The 15,790-nt window shown below is 38.7% G+C and overlaps 1 protein-coding gene across 4 annotated transcripts in view; it reads left to right on the top strand.

Moving 5' to 3' along the window:
• tgfb2 (transforming growth factor, beta 2) overlaps nucleotides 1–15,790 on the top strand; it is a 98,671-nt gene that overhangs the window by 77,684 nt on the left and 5,197 nt on the right. For all 4 annotated transcript variants that reach the window (XM_043695790.1, XM_043695789.1, XM_043695788.1 and 1 more), the window contains 4 exons: nucleotides 4,844–4,976; nucleotides 5,112–5,222; nucleotides 8,971–9,148; nucleotides 14,042–14,195. In XM_043695790.1, coding sequence (XP_043551725.1) covers nucleotides 4,844–4,976; nucleotides 5,112–5,222; nucleotides 8,971–9,148; nucleotides 14,042–14,195 — 576 coding nt within the window. The remainder of the gene's footprint in view (nucleotides 1–4,843; nucleotides 4,977–5,111; nucleotides 5,223–8,970; nucleotides 9,149–14,041; nucleotides 14,196–15,790) is intronic.

Genomic DNA, 15,790 nt, shown 5'->3' with positions numbered 1-15,790 from the left:
CCGAAGGAGGAGCATCAGGCATACCTAAAATGAGATGTCAACCTAGTGAAGTTCTTGCCTTTCTGAAGACCTATGCACCAAAGTTAATCACACGCTTAGGGGCTACAACATTGGCATTGACCTGGCAATGTGGAAAATTGCTTAAATTTACCCTGTTCACAAAAAGCAGAATAGATCTGACCCAGTTAATTACTGCCCCTGTCTACTCTCAATGACTAGCAAAGTGATTAAAGGGGACATTGACAGTGCTGTCAAGCTTCACTTGTGGAGTGACAACCTACTCATTGATGCTTAGTTTGGGTCTCACCAGAATTATTCAGCTCCTGACCTTAGTACAGGCTTGTCCTGTGATGGATAAAGATACTGACTCTAGAGACAATGTTGGAATATTAAGGCAGCAATGGACCAAGCCTGGCATTAAGGAGCTCCCTAGCAAATCCAAAGTCAATGGGAATCTGAAAATAAACTCCATCAGCTCAAGTCATAGAGAGAGAGACAGAGAAGCTTTTATTTGTCATTTCTACCATATACAACTGATACAGTAAAAACGAGACCGCGTTCCTCCAGGACCAAGGGTGCTACAAGGACAGCACGTACCATAATCATACTTGGCATAAAGTACATAAGAAGTGCAAAACACACAAGTTACAATCTAATAGAAGAATGATTAGTAATAGACATTTTTTCTAGCAGCAATTCAAAGTCATGCAAAGAACTTCAGATGGGGAAAGAGTCTAATCATATTGTGTTAAGGAGCCTGATCGCTTGGGGGAAGAAACCGTTGCACAGCCTGGCTTTGAGAAACCAAATGCTCCGGTATCTTCTGCCAGATGACAGGAGGGAGCAGAGTTTGAGTGAGGGTTGTGTGGGATCTTCCACAATGCTCTTAGCCTACCACAAAGAGATATAGCTGTGGTTGTTGGAGGTCAATCATCTCACCTCCATGACACCTCTGCAGGAGTTCCTCAGTGTAGTGTCCGAGACCTAACCAATTTCAGCTGCTTCATCAAGGACCTTCCCTCCATCATAAGGTCAGAAGTGGGGATTTTTGGTGATGATTGCTCAATGTCCAGCACCATTCACAACTCCTCAGATACTGAAACAGTCCATGTTCAACTGTAAAAAGACTTGGACAACTTTCAGGCATAGGCTGATAAGTGGCAAGTGACATTCATACCACACAAATGCCAAGCAGTGACTATCACTGACAAGAGAGGATCCAAGCATCAACTTTGATATTCAATGGCATTGCTATTATTGAATCACCGATTGTCAACAGCGTGGGGGTTACTATTAGCCAGAAACTGAACTGGACTAGCCATATAAATACTTTCACTGCAAGCACTGGTCAGATGCTGGGAACTTTGAGGTGCGTAACTCAGTTCTTGGCTCCTCAAAGACTGTTCATCTATGAAGCACAAGTCATGGATGTGATGATAATATGCTCCACTTGGCTAGATGAATGCAGCTCCGATAACATTCGAGAAGTTAATACTATCCAGGAGAAAGCCTGCTTTATTGGCTTCCTGTTCACCAGCCATAACATTCATCCCATTCATCCCAATGCAGTGGCAGAGCTGTGCATATTGTACAAGATGCCCTACTCCTTTGACTGCGCCATCCAAATCTGTGACCTCCACCACTGTGAAGGAGAAGGAAAGCAAATGCATGGGAAACCACTACCTGCAAGGTCCCCTCTGTGCTACACACCATTTCTGGCTTGGAGATATTTCACTGTTGCTTGGTCAAAATCCTAGAATCCCCCTGCTTAATTGTACTTAATCCACTTGAACCGCAACGGTTCAAGACCGAAGCTGATTACTATAATCTCAAGGGCAAATAGGGATGCCCAATAAATGCTGGCCTAGCCAGCGATGCTCACATCCCATCGATGAATAAAAATAAATTGTTCTGCTGACAGAATAACATGCTTGACATAGTGCCTTTCCCCCAGTCCAAGTTATACCATTTTCCTCAAAGAAATTGGCAATTAATAACTGTGTGATATTATTATTATGAAAAATAGTGCTTGCACCATGATAATATAGAGAAGGAATGCCTACCTTTTTAAACAATTCCTGGAAAAGCAAAACAACAGTTACCTCAAAAAGTGGACTGTTGGTCTAACTGGACAGTATTCCAGGGAATTGGGAGCCTGCCTCTTTGGGAAAGTCTGCAAGTAATTTCAGGCATTTAAGTGGCCAGTGGCAGGCCCTCTCCAGCATCAAGAACCCCACAGCCAGACCACCTGTCTTTTTTAGAGCCAATCAGAAGTTAGTACCTGTCAAATGCAGGCAATGTCATGGGGGAGTGGTGATGGCTTCTGTCAGGAAGAGAACTCAGACTGCCTCTGGACCCATCGCTGGTGAGTGAGGATAATGGGGCACTCATGGATGTGTAGGGGGATTAGCAGCAAAGGTGGGAGGATGATACTCAGCTGGCTCCCCTTTCCAAATGCTGGGTCTCTCAGTCAAGCACAGTGTGCCTTGGAAAATCTATCATAGTGGGAAGAAACCCCTAATTAGACACTAAATGTGGACTTGCCTGGAAAGTGGGAAAGCTGTCCAGGAACCTTCCTGCATCAGACTTAATTGGAGTTGAAGTGGGAAGCTGCCTGGGTTCACACAGAGAAAATTAAATTCCATCTTATGTATCTGCCTATTCTGTCTTCCCAGTAAAACGGCAGAATCGCCAGCTCGGTAATAGCTGGCTAGTCCAAGATCAAAAATATCCAATCATACTTCTTCTCCGTGCTTGGCCTGCTGAATGCTGGTAGCTGCATTCTGCATTATTATTCATATGCTCTCCAAGAAAGGAACGGCTGCAGTAGAGAAGCCTGGAACAAGAAACAGAAAGCAAGTGATCTATCTGTCTTGCAGTTGTCAGCAACAGTAGCTTTTCCTCCACTATTGAGTATTTCAACTTTGCATAATGTGCAGAGAAAGACAGAGAACTATGTTACTGTCATGCTGATTTGTAAATGTACACTTCATACACATATTTACAATTTTTGCTACAAATGGTAAACAGTGAAAACCTTCTGTTGAGTTTGTTGGAAGAGGTACAGCTTGACTACAGCTAGTCAGTTGGATGAAATGGGTCGTAATCATCTTCAATGTACCATTCTTCAATGTAACACTATCTGATAAACCATGAAGGGTGGAGGAAAACACATAGTTCATAACTCTTTCTAATAGCAGGTTATACAAAACATCCCATTCAATTGATATGTCAGTGAAGTATGTTTTATGTGTGATTTCAGGAAAAGATAAGATTGCAATATCTTGAATGGTCTCATGTGAATATATTTCATTTGTGTTGTATATTCAAGGCTATAAAGATGTAAATATTACACATAAGCCACAACCAAAGACATAAGATCTATTTTGATTCAGGAACAAATTGCAATGTGTGCAAGATGTGGAGTAGGAGGATTGTCAATGCACAGCTGTGCATGCCTTGAGTATTTAATGAACAACTTGAATAAAATAGTTTGGAAATATGTATGACCTCCATGGATCTACTGAGTTTGCACTGAATTTGGTACTCACTACCTGTAAGGATAGAATCATAGAATCTCTACAGTGTGCAAACAGGCCATTTGGCCCAACAAGTCCAAACCGACCATCCAAAGAATATCCCACCCTGACACATTCCTCCCTGACTAATATACCTAACCTACACATCCCTGAATACTATGGTCAATTTAGCCAATCCACCTAACCTGCACATCTTTAGACTGTGGGAAGAAACTGAAGCACCGAGAGGAAACCCATGCAAATGGGGAAGAATGTGCAAACTTCACACAGACAGTCACCTGAGCTGGAATCAAACCCGGGTCTCTAACCACTGAGTCACTGTGCCATCCCAGTAGTAGAGGCAGAAACCCTCATAACATTGAAGAAGGATTTAGATATGCCCTTGCGATGCCAAGGTAGACAAGCTACAGCCAAATATTGGAAAATGGGATTAGAATAGTTCGATGCTTGTTTTTGACTGGTGCAGACTCGATGGGTTGAAGGAACTTTGTCTGTGCTGTAGATCTCTATGACTACAACCCTATTCAAATATTTCAGAACTTTTAAATATACTGAGGAAAGTGTATCACCTTGAAGTAAAAATAAATAAAACCATCCAATAAAGTCAGGACACTTAAATTTTGCTCTATCAGATTGTAAAACGCAGTAGTAATGGATGGGATTAGAGGAATATACGACCATTCAATTAAATCATGACCGATCTGTATCTCAGTTCCATTTTTCCACCATTTATTCATATCATTCTGTACTGTGACCCAATAAAAATCTATTATCACAGTCATTAAAATTTCAATTCACCTAGTATCTACATCAGACCTGGTTTCATTTTTCCACCACCCATTGTGATAAATCTACTCTTTGGATAGGATTTCAATTTTTTTCAATATTGGCTCAGAATTTCACTCCCCACCCTGCTTTCCTGTTCATAGTTTTGGAATTCATTATTCAAAGGCAAAATAAGATTAGTTGAGGACCCATTCACCTTAGATCTCTTAATCTGGTTGCCTCATAAATTCAGTTTAGTTCTACTGAAAGGTTCCTTTTGATTTCCTTCTCTTCACAAGTCAGCTTCCTGACAGGATTATTTTGTTCCATCCAGCAAACATCATCAGAAGAAATTTTCTACAATGTGCTCACTAAGGCGATACAGGCTGTCTGCTTGCCAGATTCCATGTACTGGCATTTTTATCAAAATTCTGGCCAGTAACAAAAATCTGTCCCATTCTTAGGGAAAATGAATAATCTTTGATTAAAATGGATGTTATCAGGGAAAAAAAATACCATTATTACATTCTTATCCTCAGATTCTAAAATCTAAAGAACCTTCGTCTCCATCCCAACGGTATATTGACAGTAAAGTTGTACGGACGAGAACAGAAGGAGAATGGCTGTCATTTGACGTCACTGAGACAGTTAATGAATGGCTTCTCCATCGAGGTAAAGTGTTCTGATTTTAACTTTTCATTTTATGACAATATTGTTCAAAAATATATTTTACGAATATCAATTTTGACTTTATAACAATATGCATTATGCTGTGCGTTAAATTGTTCAATATTTTGTGTTTTGCAGACAGAAACCTTGGATTTAAGATAAGTCTACATTGCCCATGTTGTACATTTGTGCCTTCAAATAATTATATTATACCAAATAAGAGTGAAGAGCTAGAAGCCAGATTTGCAGGTAAATAATACACAATTTACAAATAATCTCACGTAAATTACAACATTTCATGCAGTCTATCCTGGGCAATGGTACTTCCTTCAGTTCTGTAAGTTGTTGGTTTCAGCTTCAATTGTCTGCTTAAGGCCTGTGTTGTAATTTCATGTAAAATTTCCTTTGGTCCTGTGTCATCTGTCATTTATAGCTGCCATTTTGAGTTTTACTGATAGATTGTAAAGGCTCTGGTTTTAATAGTAGGATTAGTTAGAATGACTTTGGAACAAAACCAATTCTACCTGCTAAAATCATATTGCATATGTAATTTTGAATGGATTTTGCAGCAAAATATTCATGATTTGCACTGAAAGTGTATGGCAATTGATCATTCACTACCAGAGAGATTAGGACTGAGAAATAACTATTTAGCCTCCAGCTTGTAATTAAGAAGGTCTCTTAGACAGAAGATGGTTATCCCTTGTAATGTATTCAAATTGAGCCAGTGCCTTGCCAGTTTCTGAGGTATTTGTAAAAAGTAGCCATTTTGTCCTGTTTGAACATTGATTAAAATTGTTTAGTTTCCTAAAAGGAAGAGGATCAAGTTTGAATGCCCCCAAAACATACCAACTCATGCACTGATCTGTCAGAGAGAGTCCATGGTGGGGACTCTTTTGACATCAAAAATGATTGCTATTGATACTTATGTACATTCTAAAACAGATCCTTTTTACAGCCAAGAATTTTTAAAACTTCTCCAAGGATTTTCCTTGTAACTGTTTTGGGATGAAGACATTCATTCTCCAATGTCAGCGACAACTACTTCTTAAAAACAAGAAAAACATAATTACTCGGAAAATATTTTTCCATTTTGTGACAGTGAGTCGAAGGTTCATGTTAATGGGAATGACTTGTCTGACTAGTTAGTTTACTACTATTGTTTTAATATGGCTTGTGTCTTTGATAAACAATAATTGTCCAGTTTTTCATAACATAAATATTCCAACAAAGCCAAACCAATGAATCAAAATTTGCCATTTAATAGCAGTGAGAAAATGGTAACAAAAGTGGACTAGTGCCAAAACAGTATCTGGAGAATAGTACTTTGATATTCTTAGATTAAAATGAATCAGCTATAAGCCATAATATAACTTATTAACATTTGACTTTGTCCATCTTGGCTTTGAGCTGTTTTTAAGCTTATGTTAGTCCTTATTAAAACTCCATTTTATTAACTTAACTTCTCCATATCATTGCTAGGACCGCCACTGGAATTCAGGATTTTGAGCAGCTGTAACTGCATTTAGTACAGCACTACAGTAACATACATTACAGTTGCTGGAAAAATGGATCTTGCTACTGGAAACAGTAAGCATTCCAGAGATTCCTTAAGTTAACAGACCTTAGTTAGGTCATATTTATGGAATTTCACAGTAATGTAACATTGAATCTTTTAAGTTCTAACAATTAAGTAAAATATTTTAGTTACCAAGAGAAACACTTAAATCCAAGTGAATATCTTAGAGCCCTGAACTGAAGCATTGAGTGGCCTTAATTAGTATAATCAATTATTGAAGTTATTTTCAAAGCAGTGTCTAAATGGGAGTCCTGAGGCAGGACTAATGGAGAGTTTGAGAAATTAGCAATGACCCATTTAGCTCAGGTTCAGTGCCATTTGAGTTTCTTGCTTTCAAAAGTTTTAGCATGCTGTTATATTAATGTCAGATTTTACCCATTTAAGGTCTCTCTTGGGGTGATGAATCCTCTTAAAAATAAAGGCTGCAAGTCCATATGGACCTAATGGACTCATTTTCTTCACTGCCCTCTGCCCAGGCATGTGACAGCCTGAGGTAAATGTTCAGATAGTTACATCTACACCTCTGGTGTAGGCCCATTCCACTGACAACATCAATGACCAGCAAACAGGGTGGGGACAGGAATACAGCTACAAAATTAAATTAAAAGACTTCTTTTGGAAAACATCAGACCTGAAAATCTAACTGAGCTACAAAAAATGTCGCCCACTTACCTTTTGTCAGATTTTACAGTGCTGATTGGGTACCCTCAGATTTTCCAATCTAAGAGATACAAGGTAAAAGCTCACCTTTAAGGGGAACCAGTGAAAAGAGGTGCAGCTGAGATATTGAGGAAATTGAGGGCAAGACATTTTTTCACCTCATTACCATGCAAATGTTGGGCTTGCATCTCCTGTTGCCATTTGCACACTATGTAAGTACAGACTGTTCAATACAAATCTCTATATTTTAGTCAATTACAAACTGAAGCAAATCTTAACATTCTGTTGCTGATTGGCAGTCCAGCGGAAAATTCTGCAGTTCCCAGTGGATTATCTGTCTGATTTTTGTTGGCTTAGTCTGGGATAAATCTTGCTCTTAAAGGGATATTTCTGCTAATTGCTAAGCAGCTTCCAAGTTTAATCTTTTGTATGTCCTGAACTAGCTCTGATGTTAACATTGGTCTTAGCTCAGGGTTTGAGCCAGGGACAGGAAGAAAGGAGAATGACCCTTCCTCAACCCAAAACGTTAACTCTGATTTCTCTCCACAGATGCTGCCAGACCCGCTGAGCTTTTCCAGCAGGTTTTTGTTTCTGATTTACAGCATCTGCAGTTCTTTCGGTTTTCATTCAGAAAGCTGGTACTCAGCAGGTTTCTAAGGGGAAGGCTGCTGCTGCTGCTGATGTTTCTGCTGCTGCTTCTCTTGTTGCTCAACAACATTCAGAGTCGAGCTGCATTAGTTGCTCCAAGGCTGTGGAGAAGGTTGACAGCCAGACGATAATAAAGTCCAAGGGAGCACAAATGTTGTTCAAATGTGAAAAATCACTTTTAAATCCAAGAAAGCAAGCTCTCACATTAAATTCTTTGTTTATTGCAAAAAATATACCTTTTTCCTAAAAAGACTATCCATAACCACATACAAAATTCAGTCTGTTCCCCCATACAGTCTTTGCAGAGAGAAAAAAAGATACAAATAGCATATAGCAGTTGCGAAATAAAGGCATTTTTAACCCATGCAGGAAAAATATCAGACTCATTCACTGAGGCAAGGGAGCAACTGTCATATCTTGGTACTTAAAGGCTTCCCAGCCTGACTATTTCATAGTTCCATTAACTCTAACTGTGCTTGGGTTGTTAACCCTGGTGATTGCCATGAAATCTGTGCATCGGCAGTTAAAGCGAGAATCCAGGGTTAAAGCTGCAGACATTTGTATATTTAAATCACAGACCTGCTTTTCCCATGAAGGATACCAACATGTTTGATCACATTCCAAAGTTAATTGCAGAGGTCAATGTGTTCCTACAGCATTCCCATTTTTGATGTCCTTTGCACGCTGACACCTGCATTCCCCTTCACGTTAAAACGCCCCCTAATTATCTTAGTTGCTCAGTATAAGAGGAAAACAAATAGATACTAACCAGTTCAGATGGGCCATTCTGCTTGGGTTGATATGACTCTTTCTTTATATTAGCATTCAGGAGAGGCAATTGTACAGATAACACTAATCCTACTTTTTCAGAGTGCTTCCTCTCTCTCTCTCTCTCTCTCAGAAACTGAAAATGAGGGAATAGCCAGAATTAATTCAATGTACATTGTTACTGGAACATCAAATCTGTACCGGGGAAATGTTTCAGTTTTAATATGGAATAAGTCAAGTATCTGATCTGGTTTTGCAGAAGGCCTGACTGCGATAGTGACATGTCATGAAGGAAGGAATATGCATTGTGACCTTTTCTAACAAGAGTTGTTATTTTTAAAGGAATTTATGACAACTATCCAAGAGATTATTCCAGTGGTGATATGAGAAAAATGAAAAGTAATCATTATAATGGGAAAACGGCACACCTTCTCCTCATGCTATTACCAACCTATAGACTAGAATCACAACAATCTAGTCGGCGGAAGAAACGTGCACTGGATGCTGCATTTTGTTTTAGGTAATGTACATGCCCACATTGCACATCCTTCAGCCCTATGTATCATTGTAAACTCAACATGTTTTGAGGCTTGAAGTGGAATATTTTTAAACACTGAGACTTCATTGCTCTATCAATCAACTTAGTTGCTACTGCTATTATTAATGATAAATATTAATATTAAAACCCTTTCCATTGATGTTTTATTTGGTGGGGGGGGAGGGGGGACAATATTCATTAGGTTGAGATAATAACTGGGAAGATCAAAACCATTGTCTTAAGCTTTTTGTTATGAATTTATTTCTCTTGTCATTAGCAACAAGCTCACATTACTCCACTATTGTGTCAGATCCAATCGTTTATGTCTTGATTGACCCATAAGTTGAATTTTTAAACCCATAACCTCTCTATCACAATGACCAACTGCTTCCACCATTGTAACATCTTCTACTATTTCAATTTCTACACTTTTGTAGCTCTTGGAAATACTGTGGTCACTTTACAATCAATTACTGTGGTGTACTTCTGGCTGGTGTACCATTCTCCAATGAGAATTCCACTCACCCAAAATTCTACTCCCATGCCAATTCCTAATCACCCATTGTTAACATTAGTTATGTTTAGTTGTATGCATGTAGTGGGCATTAACTGGAGGTTAACTAGTGCTAACATAAGTAGACACAGACTGAAAGTGTGAATGTTAGGTTAGGAGGTGCAGTTTGTACTGTAAATGCAAGAATTCAGTTCGCCTTTTTTTATGTGTCCAGGTTATGCATTTTTATAGGTTTACAATTTTTTTATTTCTCTAAACTGTCTGCAGATTCCATATTCAAAGCTGTAAACAATTTAGTGCTCTGCAAAATACAGGCTAAATTATAGAAATCTGCTCATTAATCTCTTAGCTGAACTTATTGACTACTTGTTTGTTACTGCCCTAGTTTCCTAATTTTATTCATTAATGTTTTTATCTACATGCATTTTTCTCCTTATTTTATCTCTAAATTCTTATTTTTATCCCTCATAACCCTGCCTAGTGTTATTTGCTTTGCATAGTTTTTATCTCATTCCCTACTATTTTTGAGGCCACCTTTATCTACTATTGGCGATAAAGATTAATATTAAAACCTTTCCATAGATCTTTTGTTTGGTGGGAGGGAATAATCAGGAGAACTCCTGACAAACTCAGCCTTGTTCGCCTTTCCCCCTTACCTGCAGGTTTAAATTCACACTTATCAAGAGCAAATCAAGGTTACCCTTGTTGTACATCTTTTACTTCTACAGAATTTGCTGATGCCATTGGAAATCTGAAATCTTCATCTTTGCACCATTTTTTGACATAAACTGCGATGACTGTAGCCCTTCTGTCCCTAACCAGTTGAGACCATGGAACCAGGTGTAACCCTGTGAGGCTATCTTTGCTGGCTTGTGCTGTAGCGATTAATAGTCAAATTCCTTTTGAAAGACGACTACATTATTATACTCTTTGCTATGTTGATCGATCTGATATGAAGTATATCTTTTGGCTGATCACACTTGAAATGGAGCACACTCGTTGGGACTGCAAGCTTTACTGAAAAAGTGTTGATCTAGCACAAAATTATGGGTTTCCTACAATAATAACGGAATTGCTGTCCTCACGGTCTTATCCTTTTTGCCTGTGTAATCAGTTGGTTTTATTTGTGACAGTCTTCCCCTATGCTACCTTTTTTTGTCTCAGTACAATTCAAACATGAATGCCCTTTCATGCCAGTTTTTACCAGGTGTCTGCCCCATGCTAGAGATAAAGAAACATCTTTGATATGTTGAACCAGGCAGACAAAAAGGCTGCTTCATGAAAAAGCCTAACAAGAAAATATCTCTGAAATATAAGTGAGAGGTTCAATCTTAGAATGTTATCCACCTCAGTCCTTCTAAGTTCTCAAGGAACACAGATGGGATATTGGATGATGAAGTGACCTTTATGAATGGGGATTAAGCATTCCTCAAGACCAAAGATAAAACATAACTTTCTAACAATCATAAACCATCTTAGTATTTGAAATAGCAAGTTAATTTTCACTAAACAATTCACAAGGGAAAATGCTTGTCAAATAAAAGAGCAGATTTCTGTACTATTTATTTGGTAAATTAGACATTCGCAAATTCATATTCAGAGCTTATCTTCTTACCATACTAAATATTTAAGTTGTTATCTTACTCTTCAACTTCCCAGGTGACAGGCCCTATTTTCTAGCCAAGACAATGGGCAAGTAACCTAATGCTAGGCTTCCCCTAAAATGACTCCTGAGCTAATCCCTAGCAGTTGACTAAACCACAAATTTCCCCTCCTCGAATATAGGAGCAAGCCTAACTTTTGTCGTATGGCTGCCTCAGATAGCCTGGAATTAGAGTAGTTCTTCTCTGCACTGTTACTTATATTGTATCTCACGCTGCTAAAGCTAGTTAGAGTAGTAACAAAGGACAGCATGTTGTTTATCTTTTTATAAATTCATAACCAAGGTATAAACATCAACATTTTTTGGAAAACAAAATTGTAACAATACTGAAGGTATTGTGTACTGAAAGTCTTAGCAAGTACTTTTTGCCTGAAAGTTGCCAACATAACAAAGATTACAATTTCAAAAAATGTTCAGATAAATGAATGTTATGAAAGATTTCTCAATCAGTGTAATAGGCTATAAAGGCTAGGTTGTAAAGTATTATAATTGAATGTGATCTTCTCATCTATTTGGGTGTCCTTTTAGAGATGAAACCTGGGTCTCATTAAAATGTTTTAAGCTCACATTTTTGCTAATTTTAGTGAAAATGTAAGCATTAGTAGAAACATAGAATTCTATATTGTACCACATCTCATTTTTCTTTCTCACATTAATAAAGACAAGCAATATTTTTTCAACTGCAACACTTAATATATTACAATCTTTCAACAGCCTTTTTTAGATTTAATTTTATTGGTCTGATAACATGACAATTGTTTTTCATTCATTTATGCAATGAGTGTCATAAGCTAGGCCAACATTTATTGCCCATTCCTATTCATCCTTGCGAAGGTGATGGTGAGTCTCCTTCTTGAAACACTGCAGTTCATGTTATGCTGAGGGAGGGGGTTCCAAGGAATTGACCCTGTGACTGTGAAGGAAAGGCAATATAGTCTCAAGACAAGTTGGTTTGGTGAGAATCTTGCAGGTGGTGATGTTCCCATGTATGTACTGGCTTTGTCCTTCTAGCTAGTAGAGGTAGCATGTTTGAAAGATGCTGTCCAAGGAGACTTCATGAGTTGCTACACTGTAGCAGTGAAGATATTGGCACTGCTGTCACTATGAATCGGTGTTGAATGGTGAAGGTATTAGATGGGTTCTAGTTAAGTAGGCTGCTTTGTCCTAGATGATGTTGAGTTTCGTGTGTAATGTTGAAGATGCACTCACACATTCAAGTGGATTTATTCCATTGCATCTTTGACTTGTATCTTGTAGATGATGGACAGGCTTTGAGATGTCAGGAAATGAGTTGCTCAGTACAGAATACCAGCCTCTGGTCACTCTTGTGCCCACCATGTTTTGATGGCTGGAAGGTCATTGATGAAGTAGCTGTAGATAGTTGGGCATAGGACAGTACCCTGAGGAACTCGTTTGGAGTGTCCTGAGATGGTTGGCCTGATGCCACACTCGGTCAACTTGACAACAAGGGCAGTGACCCTCCCTTTCTATATGGACTTCAGCTCTTTTATCCATATTTGGACAAGGTCTTAATGAAGTCAGGAGCTGAGTGGGTGGATGGAAAACAAACTGATTGTCAGGGAGCAGCTGAGTAAGTGATGTTCGATAGTACTGTCAATGACATCTTCCATCATTTTGCTGTCGACTAAACATAGACTGATGGGGCAGCAATTGGCTGGGATGATTTCAGCCTACTTTTTGTGGACTGCACAAAGCTGGGCAATTTTCCACATTGCCAGGTAGATGCCAGTGTTATAACCGGACTGGAACAGGCTGGCACAAATGCACATAAATACCTATCCAAATGCACCTATTGCTTTGCTTTTCCAAAAAGAAATTAGGGACAGCTTCAGGCTGGACATTTATTGTAATTATTTACTATGTTTCATTGAAACATATCTGATTGTGCAAATTAGTTTCTGTTCCTCCAAATCTGGCAAATATGAACAATAAATGTCACTTTCATGTAAAGTATCTATTCACAGGAGAACTGGTGCTTTTAAGTGAGATCACATATTAAACTCAAAGTACTGGATTTAATAATGGATTTGGGAAACTACTGCTTCAGTTGCATTCCTGATTAAAAACATTCAGAGCAGCTTCCTCAGTGTAGTCACTGTTAGTGTAGGAAACACAGCAACCAGGTTGCACCTAACAAGGTCACAGTCAAGTAATCAAGATGAGTACTGACCAACACCTTGTACAGGAATGATGGAATCTCCTTTGATTTATAGTCTATCTCTCTGCTTTTGCAAAACATAGCGTTGTTTGTCTTTTTTTCTAATCACAGTCAAGCATTGAGTTGATAGCCTTATATAATTTTCCAGAACTGATACATTTATCCAATGAGTTTTGCTAGATTTGGGAAAAAAAAGCAAACAGCTTTTTAAAAAAAATTCTGTTTCGTATTTAATTTGAGTCTCCAACACCACAGCAACATTGTTGAATCTTTACTGCCCTCTGGAGTGGTACAATAAGCCACTCAGTTGTACCAGTTGTATGAAAGTTCAGGGCGAGATAGGCGGTAAATGCCAGCCTTTCCAGTGCTGCCTGCATCCTGAGAACTATACTTAAAGGAATCATGTTTTGGGCAGACCGTTGCATAAGTCAGAAGCTTCAGGAGATAAGGGGAAAGAAAAGCAGACATTGAAAAAAAAGGTGCCTGTTATTTAAATGTGAATATTTGTCTATTGAACAGAAGTGTGCAGGACAATTGCTGCCTACGCCCACTATACATTGATTTCCGGAGAGACCTGGGGTGGAAATGGATTCATGAACCCAAGGGCTATCAGGCTAACTTCTGTGCTGGGGCCTGTCCTTACTTGTGGAGTTCAGATACTCAACACAGCCGGGTGAGTACTGTTTGTGAGTGAAACAAAGGCATTCTCACTATTACATTGAAAACTTTAAATAATATTTGTCTTTTACATTGCTGTTAAATTGCACTTGTATCATGCAGTTCGATTACTTTTGAGGCAGTATCAGGAAAAACAACCATCATATGCTATCATTTTATATTTTCTCCAATCAATTTTTAATGATTAAAGATGTATAAAAATGAACAGTTACTCTGTGGAAGTATGACGATTGAGCAATGCAAACACAATTTTATCATCCACAATCCGAAAATTTGTTTTTGAAGGAGAAAAGAGTTGGGGTGTGGTCCACCTTGGCCCAATTTCTATGAAATTCTTTTCTCGAATTAGTAAGCTTTGTCAGGCTGGAAGCAGTATCACTTTTCATCTGCACAGTGTTCTGTAAGTTTAACTGTTCTGGGCTCAAAACATCTAGTGAGAAACCACAATGCAGTTGGAAAACTGGATGCTTGAATATACAACTCAGAGAGTAATGCAATCAAATAGCCAAATGAGGGAACAGCAAAGAAGTCAAATCTTTGGCCTTGGTGTTCTCATATTTTATATTTGAGGCTGCAGTCCAATTATTACAACTGTTATTAACAGAATTATTAGGACTTTTAGCATAACTTTTTCAACCTATCCATTATATGACGTTTCATTAAAGCACTGTGTTCATACAGTCAGATCATTCAGCCCATTGTGTCTGCATCGACCCTACAAAGAGCATCCCACCCAGAACCATTCTGCTTTATCTTACTCCCTGTAATCCTGCATTTCCCAGGACTAAACCATACAACTTACATGTCCCTGGGCACTACGGGCAATGTAGCAAGGCCAAACCACCTAACCATGGGAGGAAACCAGAGCACCTGGAGGAAATCCACACAGACACAGGGAGGATGTGCAAACTCCACACAGCCAGTTGTCTGAGGCTGGAATCGAACCCAGGTCCCTGGTGCTGTGATGCAGCAGTGTACCCACTTCAAACTGTTCTTGCACAACATTAACTATCTATATACTGTTCTTAACGAGTACCACACCTCATACTGTTTCTACACAGTAGGGTAACCCAGCACATTGCTCCTGTACAGCAGTATACAACAATATTCCATTATAGCAGTTGACCCATTCTGCAATTTTCCTGTAGAAGAGTACCTCTACCTCACATTATTTTCAGACAAATACTCATATTTTCTGAACAAAGAACCAAAAGAGGTGTGGATGCTGCAAATCAGAACCATAAACAGAAATTTCTGGAAAACCTCCACAGGTCTGGCAGCATCTGTGGAGAGAAAGCAAAGTTAACATTTCGGAACATTAATTTTGCTTTCTCTCCATTGATACTGCCAGACCTGCTGAGTTTTTCCAGCACTTTCTGTTTTTGTTCCTTTTACTTTCTATCATTCTTATAGTTTCCATCATCGGAAATATTTCAATTCAGGAGAATCTCTATTCAGCTTGTTCCTTGAAAGTTGACACTAGTTTACAACTAGTTTCCACTCTTTTCATTAGCAATCAACATTTCTCAATTTTTTCTTAAAATAGCTGGTTGCCCGTTTAGTTGTTAGTTCTTAGGATTTCTTAGGAAG

This window comes from Chiloscyllium plagiosum, chromosome 9 (assembly GCF_004010195.1).
Source record: "Chiloscyllium plagiosum isolate BGI_BamShark_2017 chromosome 9, ASM401019v2, whole genome shotgun sequence".
In the NCBI taxonomy this organism is placed as follows: Eukaryota; Metazoa; Chordata; class Chondrichthyes; order Orectolobiformes; family Hemiscylliidae; genus Chiloscyllium; species Chiloscyllium plagiosum.
This window is presented reverse-complemented; position numbering and strand designations above follow the sequence as displayed.